This window comes from Scomber scombrus, chromosome 22 (assembly GCF_963691925.1).
Source record: "Scomber scombrus chromosome 22, fScoSco1.1, whole genome shotgun sequence".
Taxonomy (NCBI): Eukaryota; Metazoa; Chordata; class Actinopteri; order Scombriformes; family Scombridae; genus Scomber; species Scomber scombrus.
In genome coordinates, this window is record NC_084991.1 from 13152806 (window position 1) to 13170124 (window position 17319).

Sequence of the window (17319 nt, forward strand, 5' to 3'; positions counted from 1 at the left end):
AGAGCTCAGAGCCTTTTCGACTGAAACCGAGGGACCTTTTTTATCCAAAAGCGGGCGTATCGCTGGGGCAACAGCACCACCCAGCACGCTACTGCGAGTACTGCACCTCCTCCTCCTCCTCCTCCTCCTCCTCTTCTTCCTCTTTACAGCCTGACATGCCAGTCTGTCCAGAAAGGGACAGCAAAGGAAAAAGCATAGGGACATTTATTTTTATTTTTTTGCTATCCCGTATTAATTCAATGATCAAAATGAGCAACGGTGAAACAATTAAAGTCAAAGCCGCACCCCGGTTTTAAGAAAAAAACCCTTTGCCCCCCCCACCACCACCACCACCACCACCCACCGACACATGAGAGAGGTAATCAAAGCCTCAGTCTTTTGTGGGAATCTAACCCTTAATGGGCTACACCAACCTCACAGCCAAGCACACACACACACACACATTAACACACACAAAATCAAACTAATTACAATTTGTCCTTTCTCTTTTGTCCTTTTCACAGGGCTCCTTTTTAATTCCCACCAAGAACACATACAAGGAAAAAAGAGAGAGAGCGAGAGAGAGAGAGAGGCTGCTTGTGGATGTATGTGAAGAATTGGGGAGGTGGGAGAAGGGGGAGAGGGGTGAGGTGGGGAGGGAGGGGGGGGCGGTTGTACTGAGGGATTTTCCAAAGTGGCACAGTAAAATAACACACTGGAGTGTATATCGGCTTCCACTCTCCCTCATTTAAATAAGCGCCAACACTGATTTTCTAACAAAAATATGGTACTAGTATAATAACAATGAAATAAGACCCTGTGAAAACTCGCAGCCTGCAGCAAGTATTTAAAATATCATTTAAAAAGGGCTGATCTGTAATTCAGAGCGGATATGGTATCAGACGGCGTGCTTGTCATTCCCGGCTATAATCTCCACTACGCTGAGAAACACACTGTCTGCTGGCAGCACTGGAGAGGGAGGAAGAATAGGAGGAAGAGGAGGAGGAAGGGAGGGAGGGATGGGGGGGGCTAGCCTACTTATTTTTCCTTCTCCTCTAGGTGCCGTTCATTTCTCGGCTATCGGCGGCGAAATCTCGAAGCCTATATTAAGAAAAATCACAGATCAGGGAGTCAAAGTGTTAAAATAAATAATAAAAAATTGAAGAATCAGACATGAAGGGATGATGATCAATAATAATATATTAATCAATTAAGAATTTATCAAGCTTTTAAACCTCATGTTGTCCTCTTGAGTCAAAATTGACTCCAAGACAACAGGTGTGATGATGTGCTGCCATTTAAAATAATATAAAGACTACGTTTTGATTTATACCAGTGTGTGATAATCCATCAACATCTTTTCCTCTGATCGTAAACTTCAAACTAATTTCTACTTAATTTTAACTAAAAAATGAGGGTTAATTTCATTTAAATGAGGCCTATTGACCCTAATTTCCACACAAAAAAATTTAATATGTTGTAAAAAGGTGGAATGAAGTTGCTTAAAAAGGGTTTTGACCCAATAGGATAAAAGTTGCACTGTCAACAAGAAGACAGCAGGAGGGTTAATAACCTTTTAATCTTTTGGAGAGTTTATTAGTCATTGTTGGGACATAAAGTTTATTCTTGACTTTGAACACAAAAGTCTCACCACAAGGTCCATTTATTAGCTATTCTGGAGCTTTTGATCATATCACATGAGCTTCATTGTCATTACTTTCTCTTTCTTCTTGGCCTGAATTGAAAGTTTAGTCTTAACTTGGAAACTAGCAGCTAACTAAAAAATAAATCTCACCTCTAAAGTTTAGTAGCTGTTCTGGAGCTTTCAATCACATCACATAATGTAATTATTGCATTTAAATAATAGGATTGATAATTAAATACTGGCTTTAGTATGTCAAATATTATCAGATGAGGACGGCTGATGGACAGATGAGAGAAAAAGGTGCAAAGAGAGAAGCAACAGGGACAAAACGATCAATTGATAAATCGATAAATCAACCCCAATTCTGATAATCAATTAATCATTTAAGAACTTTATCTAGCAAAAAATCTCACCATGAGGTCCATTTAGTAGGCATTTAGTAGCTTTAACTATATCACATGATCTTACTCAGCAGATGGAGTTGTCATTTCCATTTTTTTAAGAACTTTATGGATTTCTCATCTAAGTTGGCTTGTATGTTGAGACTGAAAGATGATCCTTTGATCCAATCGTACCACAAAACCTAATTGAAGACTTTTTTTTTTTTCTTTAAAAGCTTCTTCTTTTCTGTTAACTTGGACAAAATGAGCAATTTGAAGACGTCACTTTGGGACTGTGAGAGACATTTTTCACTACTTTTTGACACTTAATAGATTAAACGATTCATCAAATAATGATAAAAATTAATCAAAATATGAACGGATGAGGAAAATAATCATAAGGCGAATGACAGGCTGTCCTCAGGCTCTTGAAGAAACACACACACACACACACACACACACACATTGGGTTTTGGTTAGACGTGTGGTCTGGGCAGGAAAGGGCTGGGGCCGCCACACTCAGCAGGAGACAGACCCAAGGCGGTTCACACTACACACACACACACACACACACATACATTACACTGCCAGGCCATCCTTACCCACCTATCCTGTTGCAGTGGGGGGTCGGAACTGGCCAGACACACACACACACACACACACACACACACACAGGGAATCATAGACATCCTCATATTCAAACACACACACGCTCAGTTGGCGGAAACTGGCAGTGACATGCTGTCCGGTGGCTCAGGCTGGGGGCTCTGAGGTTGGGCTGAGCCATCTATCATACAGCCAGAAACACAGTAACCCAAGACATGAGTGGCAGGGAGATCACACACACACACACACACGCACATGAATATATACACACATACACACACACAGTGAAGAAGACATATGTAAGTATTCTCACAAACAAAACGCTCGCTAAGATGAAGCCAGCAACAAGCGATGTCTATGAGAAAAATCCTCAAGATTCTAAATTATTATGATACGTTTTTGATCAGACTCCACACAAGCGAGCAAGAAGAGGTTTTACTGTTAATATTAGTCTCATCCTGGCTTTCAGTCCAACAGTGTCCAACAGTCTATTTTCACAATTCCTGCTCTGGCAAGATAAAACAAAATCTTTGATGCAAATAAGCCTTTTAATTGTTTGAGGGTTGTTGTTTTTTTGTCTTTTTTGCATAATAGCTCTGCAACTTAAACGCCACATTTTAGCAACAGATGTGATTATGTGTTTGCAGCTTGTCTGAAATAAAGACATAAAGATGTATGTTGGCATTAGCACTGCTACCCAGGGAGATTTGAGGTGCAGAGAAGCAACAGATGAAGAGTCAAAAGTATAAGTCGACTTTTTGGTAATGTAGCTCGCTCAGTGTAAAAGTTGTGCTATGAAAAAACCTAAAAGTCCTGCACACTGTTTAATCACTTGTAGTTACTTTAGTCACACTACGGCTGCAACTAACGATTCATTTTCATCATCGATTCATCATCTTTTGATTATTTTCTTGATGAATCAATTAGTTGTTTGGTCTATAAAATGTCAGAAAACGGTGAAACATCCAAAGATATAAGATATATAAGTTTCCCCTCATAGAAGATGAAATAATCGGAAAGTATTCACATTTGAACAGGTGGAATCGGAAAGTTTTATAAATTTTTTCTTTTAATAAATTACTTAATTAACTATCAAATAAGTCAGTGGTTGATAAATTCTCTGTTGATCCTCGATTAATCAAAACAACATTTCCATCTTCAAACCTAATTGATTAACTTTATCTGAGGGAACCTATGACTTCATGTGAAAGAACCGTTTTATATTCAAACACACACATAATCACACACATATCTGTGTCTCAGGTTTTGGTTTTCAAATAAGTGCAAGAAAATTCATGATCCTGAAATTAGTTCAGCAGTTTATCCTTACACTTGCAATACTTACTGATTAAAAGAATGAAGGCACAAATTATTTTTAATAATCATTTCATTCCTAAACACTAAGATTTTAATAATGTTTTATGGAAGAGACTGTATAATAATAGCTTGCATAAGTGCTAACTCAGTCATGTGACTTTCATCATGTTGATCTTACCTGGTACCTTGAGAAACTCCCTTGGTGGCCATTGTGGACGTTTACCCTGCAAAAAGTTGGGCATATCTAACCCTAACTCTAACCCCCTGAAGTCAGTCTGATCCTATAAGTATTGGCACATAAACCTGTGACCAAAGAGATCATTTAACTCCAATCAAGTCCCAAATTGGGTCTTGGTAACAAGATACCAAACAGACCTCTAAAGATCCAAACTGAAACAAACAAAACACAACAGAAAGTCTTCCACAGACATCACAGCAAAGGGTACTTAGCACCAAAATTGGGATAACTAAGAGCTATGTGATTTATAGATTAAGATTGACACAAAATATAAACTATCTGAAGCTTTTATCCCTAAAATATCAGCATCTTCTCTGGCCTTTAACACCTATACTCCTCTACTCAGACTACTTTAGTGTCCCACTTCCCAGCCAGCCCACTTCACAATCAAGCCTTCAGCCTGAGTAAGTGCCCCACTTCATTTGTAAAACACCCCTGTGAATGATACAGACCGCCACTTCCCCCGTCTAAATCTCTTCCTCTTTCTCTCCCTCAACAGGCCTCACCATTCACGCCCCTCAGAAACCCGAGCGGGGCCAGATTGATGAGAGGACGGCTCTCATTTGGACTCAGAAGAGAAAAGTGGCCAGTTTAAGAGCTGCTACTGTATTTTAAACGCCACGGGTGTTAAAGAGACTGATGAGCCTGGCGACGGCAGCGGCGGTAGCGATGGTGACCCCCCCCCCCCCCCCCTCCTGCCTTGGTGCAAAAAAAAAACCCCATTGGGAGAATGAGAGAGGAGGAACGAAGGAGGAGGGGAGGGGAATAAATCTGCGTGGCGGCGGGAATCGATCGTTTCTCCCTCCTTTCTCGCGCTATCTCATCTGCAGGGGCTGAGAGAGGCAGAGCGGTTTAAACGATCCTGACCTTGTCCGACATAAATAGTCAGAAAAGTCCACGGAGCAGATAGCTTTGTGGAAGACTGGAGGAGGAGGGGGTGTGGAGAAAAGAGGGAGGTGAATGCATTGAGATAAGAGTTGAGGGGGGGGGGGGGGGGGGTTTGTATGAGATAATGCCTCTGCGTTACTACATCAGAGTCACTCACACGTGCAAGCACATGTCGACGTGGGAAACAGCTTCGGCCTCGCTTCCTGTCTTCCTTCCTTCATCGCTATCTCTCCTTTTTTCTATCTGAAGAAGAAGAAGCAGGTGAGTCTCTCCTTTCAAAGCTGCTCCTCCTCTCTCTCTCTCTCTCTCTGCGATTACCTGAGAGAAGGATGGAAGGATGGAGAAAGTAAGGAGAGAAAGTCAATTGGCTCCCAACCCATTCTGCACTCCTGAAGAAGACGTGAGTGTTTTAAAGTAAGAAAGGAGCTCTTTTGTGTGGCGCCCCTCGTCTTTTTTTTTTCTTCTTCTTTTGCCTCTTTTCTTTTGAGTGTAATGCTGCTGTACCTGACAGTGGCGCTGCCCCGGGTAAAGGCAGAAATCTCTGCCTCCATTGTCACCTGTTCCTCTAATCATTTTCCTCCCGTCATGCCACAATGGAGGAGGGCGATAACGATAACGAGGTGAGGCTAATACAGAGCGGCGGCGGGGCCCCCGAACACAATGTTCAGATGTCTTCACTCTTTCGTTCTCACACACACACTCTCTCTCTCTCACACACACACACACTCTCACCTTTATACATTTTTTAATTCAGAAACACATGCACGCGCTCACTTGCAGACACACACACACATTTTCTCTTTTTTTCTTCGCAGTCGTTCACGCGCAGATGTTCGAGTCGTTTCATTATGCTGTCAAATCACCCTCACGTTAACACAGTTACACACCTTTCCAGCTTCATCATAAAACATAATAACGGAAGATAAAGCAGTTTATTGTGTTATTTCTCCGCTCTCTTTGTAGTAGTCTAGTTGGTTGCTTAATAACTGGAAGTAACTGGTTTGAACACTGGGGAGAGGAGAGTCGCCATAACTGCAACATTCTTCACTTTTAACTCTTTTACTCAAACATTTCTTTACCTACATGTGTGATATGTTCAGGCAAATTACTTAAATGCGTCTGCTATCATAAACCACTTCAAGTTTTTCAATAGAGGAAATAAGTCATGAAGAATTCAACTGAAAGCGGAAGCTGTTCGATGTTATAATTGAAGCACATGTGAGTCTCATCTGTACTGTTGTAACACGGCATTAAACAAATAGTTTTCATGGTAAATCAACACTCAGTCAAGCATATATCAAGCTTATACCTTGACTTTGGAAGCTCTGGCTCTCCTTCTCCTCCATTCTTGTCCTTGCTTTACAACACCTGCACAGAGAGACAAGGCATATGCAACACCACATATGCCACACTTCATACAGAGAGACCCCGATGACTTCTTTTTGATGCCTTTTCTAGCACATTGCTGGACACTAACCCGCTCTTCCTGCTCCCTATTTGGTGACATTCTGGAAAAGCAAACAAACAAGCAAACAAGGGGGAAAATTAATCAAGCTGTGCTCACAAATCTAGGCAGTTACAAATGTAACACGTGTTACAAATGAGCTGCTGGTTGGGCACATGCTTTGGTGTTCATTACAGACCAGAACTAGCATACATGACATGTGAAGACTATCCTAACTGATGAAGACCAGAAACATGTAGACAACCGTGTGGATTTTAGCTCCACGACATACAAACATACACATTTATATTCGAAAAATTCCTCTAACCTTAACCCTTAATTTTTACTAACTGTGCTAAACCAGTTTGATTAGAGCCTGACCGATATATCAGTCAGCCAATATTATAGGACGATATTAGGCTATTACAGATATGTTGTCCGATATTTCTTAAGTTATATAGGCAACATTTTATGTATATTTTATTCTTTTTTCTTGATTCAAGTTAAATATGTACGTACATGTATTTGGTTGTTGTTGTGTTTTATTATTTATAGGAATTTATAACTATTACATTTACTTTCATAGTTTCAGTGCAGTTATTTAACTTTTATTAAAATGAGTTTATAATTAAACTGTAAAATATCACAGCCTCCTTTGTCACAAATTTTTGATAACCACATTGCAAAAAAAAAAGCATTTTATGTATATATTCTGTACATGTAAGATTATCAGCCATCATCGATATCGGAATTTTTTTACCCCGGTAATATTGGTATCAGCATCAGCCCCAAAAATCCAGTATTGGTCGGGCTCTACTGTTGATATTTCTAAGGGATGTTAATGCTAGTCTGAGTCACTCATCCCAACTTTCAATAAATACGTATGCTAGTGTATCTCTCCGGGAAAACAGGGATACCCGCAGTAAACTCATTTTTGTAGGGCAAGTCTCTGAACTTCACTAGAATCTACTGAGGACCGATATCAGGGTAGTACCACATGCTCGCAAAGACTTCTATCAAGCACAAATCAGCTGAATGGAAATGGAAACTACAAACACTTCATACAATAAAAGGTAATGAAAACGTCATTCTGTTTACTGCCACAATGTTGCTGTGACGTCAGCTGTGTCTCTGTTGGTGAACTTGGTCTAGACGGATCTTGCCTGAGTTTCCCCCTCGGTTTCCCGACTTTAATGATCATACCATCACACTTTTCCGTGTCGGAGGTCGTTCTGAGTACAATGGACTGCCTGGATTAGTTTTGCACTGGCCGCACGCCAACATTATTAGGTCATGATGGCATTTATGTAGCAAGAGAAAACATGTGTTACAAACATTTAAGTTGACTCTCCCCTGCTGGGAGGCACAATGTGGACGCAAATTAGTCTGCTTCTCCTCTATTCATTCAATGATTGCCATTACTTGGGTTGTAGCTTCAGTTTTGGCCATCATTCATGTCCAGTAATAGCAACATGTAGCTTTCAGGTCTGGAGACACAGAAATATCTTTTGAAATAAGCCACAATTACTTGGAATAGAAACATAAGAGTAGGAATAGGAATAAAATTACTACTCAAACATTACACACAGACCTCTGGTACAACTTTGACCTATCTGTACTTGCTTTAGTTTGGACAGTTTTCCTGAGCAATGAGGTAATATTACCAACCTTTCAGGTGTCCTCACCTACAAATAAAGTGGTTTTGATTGATTGTTTACTTCTTTACAACCTGTTGGATCACCTAGCTAGTCAGGTTTCTTTCTCCATCTGACTTCCCTGTAGCTATATCTCTGTTTCCAGACAACTGTAGGGAGCCTTTTTTGTAACATAGACCCTTTTTTATATTGACACCAATGCTGTGGATCCATCAACGCCTAGGGGGATCACGACCAAGACTCAGTATATTAAAATATACAGCACAAGCCTTTTAGTACTGCTTCTGCACACTGCTGTGGCAATTTGATGCATGACTTGATACCTGAAAACTACAACATTCAAGCCTCAGATCTTGACCAAGTCATTTTTAATCAATAAATGATAAGACAAGCGACGAGGCAGTCCTTGCATTGCATAGCCTTGCAGTTCAAAGTTGAAATGATTAGGCCTGTGCACTGAAAAACTTCATCTACTTATATAAAAAGAAAAGGAAACCTGTTCAAATGCCGTGTCAATTTAATGGCCTGCACTCAGACCTCAAAGACTTGACTCTTAAATTAGACATACCTCAAAAGACTTCAAAATCAGCTCTCATAGGAAGCAGAGAAACTTGTGGTATTGGACTAATTTAGCTGTTTTCCTTACAAGCATCAACAGAAGAGAAAATGATTGAACTTTCCAGAGTTCTCACAATCCTTTTATCAAAGGAAAACCATCAGCTCTGCAGTTTCCCAATCCATCCATCCATCATCTAAAACCCTGAAAAATTCCAAAATTTGCCAACAAGGCTCTGTAAAATTCCCCAAACGACCCAGCCCTCTTCTCCTCATCCGTCCATGCGATGTGGGTTTCGCCGGGCCTCGCCAGCGAGCAGGAGATGAGAAGGCTGCTGCTCTCTGACTGCGTTTATCAGAGTCTGGCATCGCTGTAATTTCAGTGTTCAGATGCAATCGCTCCCCCACTCCCCTCAGGAGTAAACAATAACAAGCACAAATACAATAGACAAACAAGGCCTGCAGGACATGTATGCACACACACACACACACACACACACACACACTCAGATGCAGGCATGCATAAAGGCATACATCTACACGTACATAGAAATACTAACAAATGTAAACCATAAGCACCTACATTTGGCGATAGCTGTTGCCAGGAAATTTAAATGTCAACTCTCAAGAGATTGATGTAAAAAATTAAAGAAAGATATTAAATCTGAATATACTGTAGCATCTCAATTGACGAGAACTACACCTTTTGTCATACAGAAAACAGAGAATACATTGTGTTATTTTGCTGTTACACACTGCTGGAACCTTTGAGTTTCTTTTTGCAGGTTGTTGTTCGAGACTGAGATGCCTCACATTTGTTATCAGACAGCGCAGCCTGGTGGACGAACCTTTAACTGCAAGTTACTGGCTCACACTGAGAAGTAGCTAGAGGATGGAAAAGGAAGGAAGGATGGTGAGGAAGAAGCTCAGCTGGTCTTTGCCCTGTTGTTGGCAACATTGCTACACAACACAAAACCAATCTTCCTATCATATGGAGTTGCAAATGAAGATGTACTTCATTGGTCTCTGCCATTAAACACTGTCTTCCCATTTCCACAAAGAGGTCAGAGGTTATGATACATTGCAATCCTTCAGTCGACTACCTTTGGGATCCTGCTTCAAGACCACAAACGTCTACATGCATGACTGGTGTATCTTCTTGTACACTAACAGCGAATTGAACCGACCAGCTCATAGGCCGAAAATACACTCAGTTACTGATGTATTGCTGCTTAGTTTGGGCTTCCAATCCTGGAGGAAAAGTTGCTCTGGAGTTAGAAATAAAATCACTTTTTACATTAGGGCTCAAAGGTCAGAAGATAATTTACGTTTAATAGTACGTTTAACAAGTCAAAATGTTGAAAAAGGTTTTATAGCCATCACTGTTCAAATGTAATACTTGTTAGTGTGTGATACTTTATTTGGCATATAGATCAAACTAAACTAGGAGTAGAAGTTTCAACTGATGCTGTACCAACCACTTATTGCTATTTCCTTTTTTTCCCAAGATGACTGATTATCTGCTAAATTACCAGTCTAGTTGGGTAACAAATGGTACTGATACAGTGACGATTTGGAGTTGAGGATTATCAAAGAGGATTAGTGGCATGTGGGGAAAAAAAAAAAAATTGCAAGAATAAACTCTTAATGGGGCAAATTTGTCAAACTTATTTTAAATTTAAGCTGATTTTTGTTTTATGCAACATCCAACTTTTGATTTTTAGGAAATCCTGGTTATATCCAGTACAAGTGAAGTCTGTTTGGAGGTTTTTATACTTTCATATAGGTCTTTACGGAAAATGTGACTTTTTATTGAAAGGTCAAAATTGTCAAAACATTAAAAATTGCGAGCTTGGTAACCTTTACCTCTTTTATATTCTTACCTGGTCTACATTTGTTGTACATCGATCCAGTGGATAAAAATCAGCAATACCCCTAAAAATATACACCATGAAACCCAGTAAAACACAACATGCAGTCTTGAAAATTACCAGAACTGAATCAAGACTTCTGGAAAATGAACTAAACGTTAGTTGCTTCACATTGTTGCATTTATTGAAGCTATAATAGTGCTGTTTTAGTTTTTCTTTTAACTATTTTCTCCATCCTGTTTCCATTTACACAACAAATAGATACAATCCATACATACTTTCATGTTTTTCCTTATTTCATCTTCACTAGCTGGTCAGTGTTGTTTAGCAACTACATTTCTATCTACAGACATTTAAACTTTGCCAAAAAATGAATGATCTTGAAAATGACTTATTTCTTAAGAGGATGTATTCTAAGAGTGAAGCATCAACATTCATCTTTAATCATTCATTAGTATTTATTGTGAGTCAAGATAAGATACAGGAACAGATGAAAGGGTGACTGGATTCTCTGTAAGAGGTTTATTTTCTCCATATATTTTACAAATAGAAGCACAAATGTTCATAGACTCTTGACAACAACTGTCTGAAGTACTTTGAAGAGTTATAGTCGTTGGAAACTATGGTCTCGCTCCGTTTATCTGGAAAAGAGAGAAGAATAAAAAAGGATAAGAACACAATAAAAAAAGACTTGACTAAGTCTAACAAGCTGGAGACTCTAAACCTAAAGGACGTTTAGTCTATTATATCAAAGAACTACAGCGCTTCCACACTTCTACCTAAAGATACTCGTCAAACTAGCCCAGGTGGGATCCTAACATTACACTCTACAATGTTACCTTCTTTGTAAAGACAAGCTTCACTGCCTGAGTTCAGCAGAGGGTGAGGAGGAGCAGATTATGTCAGAGGAGAATTAGTCATGAAAGAATGAACGCTTTGGGAAATTTAAAAAAGACATGCATAGACGAGAGGGAATCTTTTAGGAGAAGGAAGAGGAAAAAAAACAAGAGGTCAGAAGAGTCAGCAGAGTGAAAGAGGAGTATAATGGAAAAGGGAAGAAAATCCTTAAATGAACAGCAGCAAAAAAAAATGGAGAGACTCAATTCAAAAAGAAAGATGGTGATGGTGAGGGACAGAGGAAAAGGAAATGTTAGGAGACGAAAAGGTGAAAAGACTTACAGAGCAGCAGCTCCAGAGATGATCTCAATGAGCTCCTTGGTGATGACGGCCTGTCTGGTACGGTTGAAGGTGAGGGTCAGCTTGTCAATCATCTCAGCTGAAGGGAAAGGAGAGACGTCAATCAATCAATCAATGCCAAATGTAAATCTTTACCGAAAATTGTCTAATAATGAACACTTGTTGCAAACTAAACCTTAAAATGTGGAAAGTCATGTTAAAGTTATGTGAAAGGAACAAAATGTTTCCAATTATCCGCCACTGTGTCATTGATTTACTTTATAATACATTTTGTTTCAATAATACTGATCAGTAAGAAACTGCATGTCTATCAGAAGCTTTCCCATGCATTAATTTGAATTAAGGAGATTGACTGCTTTTCCTTTATTAGTTACTATAGCAACTACGTTTAAATTAACAAAACTTCGCAATTGGTCGTTTAGTTTATAAAATGTGGGGAAAAAATGTTGATCACTGTTTCTACAAAGCTGAATTCAAGAGAGTTAAGTTAAAGAAGAAAAAAAAACGACTTTATGAACTTAACATAATAACATAATAAAAAGGAAAAGGGAAAAAAAGACACTATTCTATCTTCTATTACAAAAAATATATATCTATACTATTTAAGAAACTTGTTACCAGTATCTTGTTAGGGCTGCAACTGACAAATAGTGTCATTATTGATTGATAAAATGTCAGGAAATATTTTAAAATGCCAGTCAATTAATTGTTGTCCTCAAAAAAGATAAAGTTTAGCATCTTAAAAATATAAAAAACTAAAATATGCATCTTTAGAAAACTTGAATCAGTGAACTTTTTGCCTATTGCTTTAAAACATACCTTAAATAATGAACTATTTTGAACTTATTGTGACAGATTGTTTCTCTGCTGTTAGTCTAACTAATGAATTAAGTGACTGTTTCTACAAATAGACAAGTGGAAACATTAAAGACAGGATTGAGGGCAGCTTTGACGTCCTTACAGGCGTTCTTGCTGGCGCTGTCCATGGCAGTCATCCTGGCACTCTGCTCAGCGGTGGAGCCTTCCCTCATAGCCAAGTAGATGATGTTGACCATGGCGAACTCCTGGTAGTTCCTCAGCACGTCGGCATCAATGTCATCATAGATACCCATGCTCTCTGTTGTGGGGAAAGAAGGGAGAGAGGGAGAAGATGATCAGTATCTCTGACTGGCTCACCTGATGCTCTGTGTGTGTGTGTGTGTGTGTGTGTGTGTGTGTGTGTGTGTGTGTGTGTGTGTGTGTGTGTGTGTGTGTGTGTGTGTGTGTGTGTATGAGAGAAACTGTCCTCAGAGATAACAGCAGTACCTGCATTAGCAACAGTTTCATTGGAGAACAGGGGCTTATGGTCCGCCTTGTATGAGATAACAGACCTGCATCAAGAGGAGAGAAATGTTTAATTTGAGATCAATATTTTAAAAAACAAGCAACAAGTTTTACACAAATGCAACTAAAAGAAAAGACGTGTCTTACCTGAATCTGTTGAAGTAGACAGCTCCCTGGTCAAACTCGTATCCAGAGTTGAGCAGCTCGCTGGCGATGATGGAGGCATCACCAAAGCTGGGGGGCTTGCGGCCGATTTCCTTGCAGTTCAGCATGATGTGCTTGCCATGAGTTCTGATGAGGAATAGTTAAAACAAAAAGATCATTAACACCACACACCTATAATTCTTCTTCTTCTTCTTCTACTGCATTTTTGATACAAGTGCGAGTTGTAGAGCTGCCTCGGTTACCACAGTAACGCAATCACATCAGCTCATAGGCGGCTCAAGTGATAGGATATTATTTATTCTCTTAGTCTTGACATGAAGAATTACATCAGCCTCTTAATGACAACACTAAAATTAAGAGACATTTACAGACTACTACAGGAATAAATGTATTTCGAACAGTTTATCGTATTATATCGAATATAAGATATAAGAGGTTTATTTCCCCGGGTTCTAGACAATTACGTGTTGGTAGGCTAGCAAGTGTCTTAAAAGTCTGTTTATAGTGACTGTGTAGAGCCGGTCAGCACTAAAAGTGTTTTGTTAGTCTAGTTTAACTTGTTCTGTACATGATTTTCTGCCAAAGAGGAAATAAATTCATGAATGAAGAGTGAAGAATGAGTTCAAAGTGTCTTCTAACGCCTCTACTGCAGAAACAGAATACGCCTAAGCTGCCAAAAATCTCTGTCACAGATGAAAAAAAACATGCAGTCTTATAAATGCTAACTGCTGGAGGGAATCATTTTTGACCACTTCAAAGAGCCTGTAAAAGCCTTGTTAAAGTATCTGTATATAGTTGTTTGACTGTGTCAACTACTCTGTTTTATATCTACAGCTTCAAATAACATTTACTTTCATTATCTATCAAACTGTCAAATATTGTTTCAATTAATTGATCAACATTGTGTCGATAAAATCTACCTAAATGTTGTATCACCATACAGAGAATCAAGGTACAACAGTCCACCATTTTTATTTTTAGATTTAATGGTAGCACGCGGACACACACACACACACGACCAAATGCATCGATTTCCTGGAGGAAATTTAAGAAAATATCATCACGAATATATCTGACATGAACTGAACAAACCCCTCAGTAAAGCCCAACATTGAATAAGTGTCATGAAGAGGAGGATTAAGAAGCATCATTTCCACGTGTACCTGTGCAGAATGCCTCTCAGCTTGTCTCCCACATTGACCACCATCACTTCCTTGCCGGCGGCGGTCAGGTTGCCGATCTCGAGCTTGATGGCCTTGGCAATACCGGAGTGGATGGCGCCGCAGAGACCACGGTCGGAAGTCACACCAACGATCAAATGCTTGGCGGTCTTGTCCTCGGGCGCCTTGATCTCGGCCTTCTCGTACAGAGCTGAAGATACAGAAGACGACAAATGGAATCAGATGGAAGTTCATATACTTTAATGAGTGATTTACTCCTGTTGAGAGATTAAACACAAACATACCCAAAGCACCGGTGCCGTAGACGCGGGCCGGCTTCAGCTGCCTCTCAGCACGAGCATACTTAGCAGCGGCCACCATCTTCATGGACTTTGTGATTTTCTGGATGTTCTTGATGGACTTCAACCGAATGGTGACTAGAAAGAAAAGAGGAAAAATCACTCAGTTACAAGCATGATGGTGCAAAAGCTACTGCAACCATATATACTCTTCTTAAATTCAGGTGATAGAACGATGAGATGTAATAAATATAATCCCTCAAGGTATCTTTCCCTTATTATTATTATCATCATTAATAGTAGGTAATTAGATTAGAAGGACTTCATTAAATAACTAAACTTTTAAATCATGATGATGAAATATTATTATTATTATTATTATTCCAGGTGTGCAATACATTGATTAGCCCAAAACAGACATTTCTTTTTAGTTATAGTTTATAATTAAACAGTTTGGCAATTGAATTTGAATAAGATGTATTGCAAGTATATAAAGGACAACATATTGATATAACATTATTCTATTGTTTTTATTGTTCTTTATTATTTTTTTATTGATGCTGTTCTATTTTTACTATCCACTTTGCTGCTGCAATAAATGTAAATTTCCCCACTGTGAGACTAATAAAGGAATATTTTATCTTATTTTATGATAAACAATTTCAACTCTACATCACACCAAACTTTAATCACAAATCTAGCAACCTGATGATCCATTCAGTGCCAGCAAACATGCACAATCATCCTATCGATACTTTTGTGAATTAATAAAATGTTGTAGGTTGTCCAATTCAGCATTATTCGTTACAATTTATGCAATAGTCTTTTTTAAAACCATCTCCATCTACTTGCATAATAACATAATCCCCCCAAAAATAGATCACAATGGATATGAGCTAGTTGTAATTCTTTTAAGATAATCATGCAGGGAGAATTAATTGCATGTCATGACTTATCACTAATTTTATCTACTTTTAAAGCACATTTTCTGCTGTCATGCTGCTAATTAATGACTCCTTCTGACTTTGGGTCACACATAACCTTCAAGGATGTGCCACAAATTGACACCAATTGTCCAAATGTCCCTTCAGAGGTGCTATCAATTTAACATTGCCTGTATTTAAAGTGATGTTACATTGTTGTCTTTGCATTTATAAAGTGTGTGCACTGTGCAAAAGTACTTACTGTCCTTCAGGGTAGCCATGTTCCTGACCTGCCCACTGTAAAACACAAAACACAGAGCATTTGAGCTTCAGCTGCAAACATGAAGAAGCAGCATCCTGCACATTTAAACACTTTTTCCAACATGATATAAGCATAATGTGAGTGGATTTATTAAAAACTTTAAAAAGGACATTAACATACAGTAGCTGCTTGCTGCTAGTGCCAGAGCTGCAAATAAGCTAAAGTCACATAGCTTAGTAAGATAGAAGACAGTAAAAGCTTTGATATTCAACATTGGCTAGTGTTATTGTTAGTCATTGCAGTGAAAGTATTTAAAAGCATGTCCTTAGAGCATGTTATAAATGAATGACTTTTGGCTAAGTTAGCTTTGTTTAGCAGGTTGAACTTCACTGTGCTGTCATTCATTAGCTGCGGCCTCCACGTTAGCACGTCCTTGCATTCAATAACTGTGCTGTATTACTGACTGAAACCAACAAGTTTAATTTAAATCACGAAGCTATATGATGATGCAACATATATAACACGGTTAAATGTCAATGTGAGGGTGTTTTTAGTGTTTTAAACCTTACCATTGTGGGTGGAAGATCAACGCGCTGCTCCTGGAGAACATGGTTAGTCCTATGAAGGTCAGAGTGGCAGGACTGCGCATGCGCAAGTGACAGGCAAAATGGACGAAAGCTGCGTTCAGGGACTGGCAGAAGAATCAATGAAAGGCGGTGCAAACCATAGACTGTATATAAGAAAGGTGCGACACGTGACTGAAAACGCAACCAATCCTCCAATACTTAAAGATCCCCCTCCAGATATGTTGTAAGATATATATAAAATAGTCTGCTTTAAATAATATTATGTTAATATAATAATATGGTTAAAAAAAATTACATCTTCTTCTTTGTTATAAAGTCTACTTTCAAGACTAAGTTGCATATTGACCTGGTTTGCCTCTAAATCAGTTGTTGATGACTCACAACCATTATAACCACTGTACCTACAAATTATAAATATGTAATTTTGTTTAAAATATAAAATGTGCAATAATACATCTACATTTAATTAATTTCTGTATATTTGAACAGGCTTGATAGACTCTAATTAACCACCACTTACTTTTCCCCCCACTCATTGTGAGAACCCTTAAAGGCTCTTTTGTTCATTTCTATTAAAACTGTTTTGCACAGACAATAATTTTCAGTTCCTATTTTTTGTGTGTGTGTTTTTTTTTACCCCTGACTTGAGCTTGTATTAACTTAACTCACATAAGTAACTTTGTTTCAAGCAATTTATAATTTATCAAAGCCCTTTTCTGCCAATGTGATGAGAAAAAAAAGATCTTGTAAGTCAATATTATCTAATAAGCCATAAGATAAATCATTATTTTAAGATACAATATTATTATTTTTGTTACTCATTAT

General features: G+C 38.7%; 1 protein-coding gene across 2 annotated transcripts; it reads right to left on the minus strand.

Annotated features, from left to right (window-relative positions):
- Positions 1 to 11085: 11085 nt before the first annotated feature.
- Positions 11086 to 16571, minus strand: atp5f1c (ATP synthase F1 subunit gamma). 2 transcript variants are annotated; one of them, XM_062444018.1, is made up of 9 exons: positions 16477 to 16571; positions 15908 to 15942; positions 14729 to 14860; positions 14427 to 14634; positions 13246 to 13389; positions 13081 to 13145; positions 12737 to 12892; positions 11758 to 11854; positions 11086 to 11219 (listed from the first exon to the last, which is right to left on the minus strand). In XM_062444018.1, exons 1-9 carry the CDS (start codon positions 16554 to 16556, stop codon positions 11216 to 11218), a joined length of 921 nt encoding a protein of 306 aa, XP_062300002.1. In that variant the 5' UTR covers positions 16557 to 16571; the 3' UTR covers positions 11086 to 11215. The 2 variants fall into 2 exon arrangements, with proteins under 2 accessions (XP_062300002.1, XP_062300003.1); XM_062444019.1 differs by lacking the exon at positions 11086 to 11219 and having other exon boundaries at positions 11754 to 11854.
- Positions 16572 to 17319: the final 748 nt, after the last annotated feature.

Excerpts from the sequence above, each read along its gene's own strand:
- atp5f1c (XM_062444018.1), bottom strand. The coding sequence starts at position 16,556 with ATGCGCAGTCCTGCCACTCTGACCTTCATAGGACTAACCATGTTCTCC. Across the intron at positions 13,390-14,426 it reads CTGAGAGGCATTCTGCACAG|AACTCATGGCAAGCACATCA; the intron begins GTACACGTGGAA and ends ATTCCTCATCAG. Across the intron at positions 12,893-13,080 it reads TGAAACTGTTGCTAATGCAG|AGAGCATGGGTATCTATGAT; the intron begins GTACTGCTGTTA and ends TCCCCACAACAG.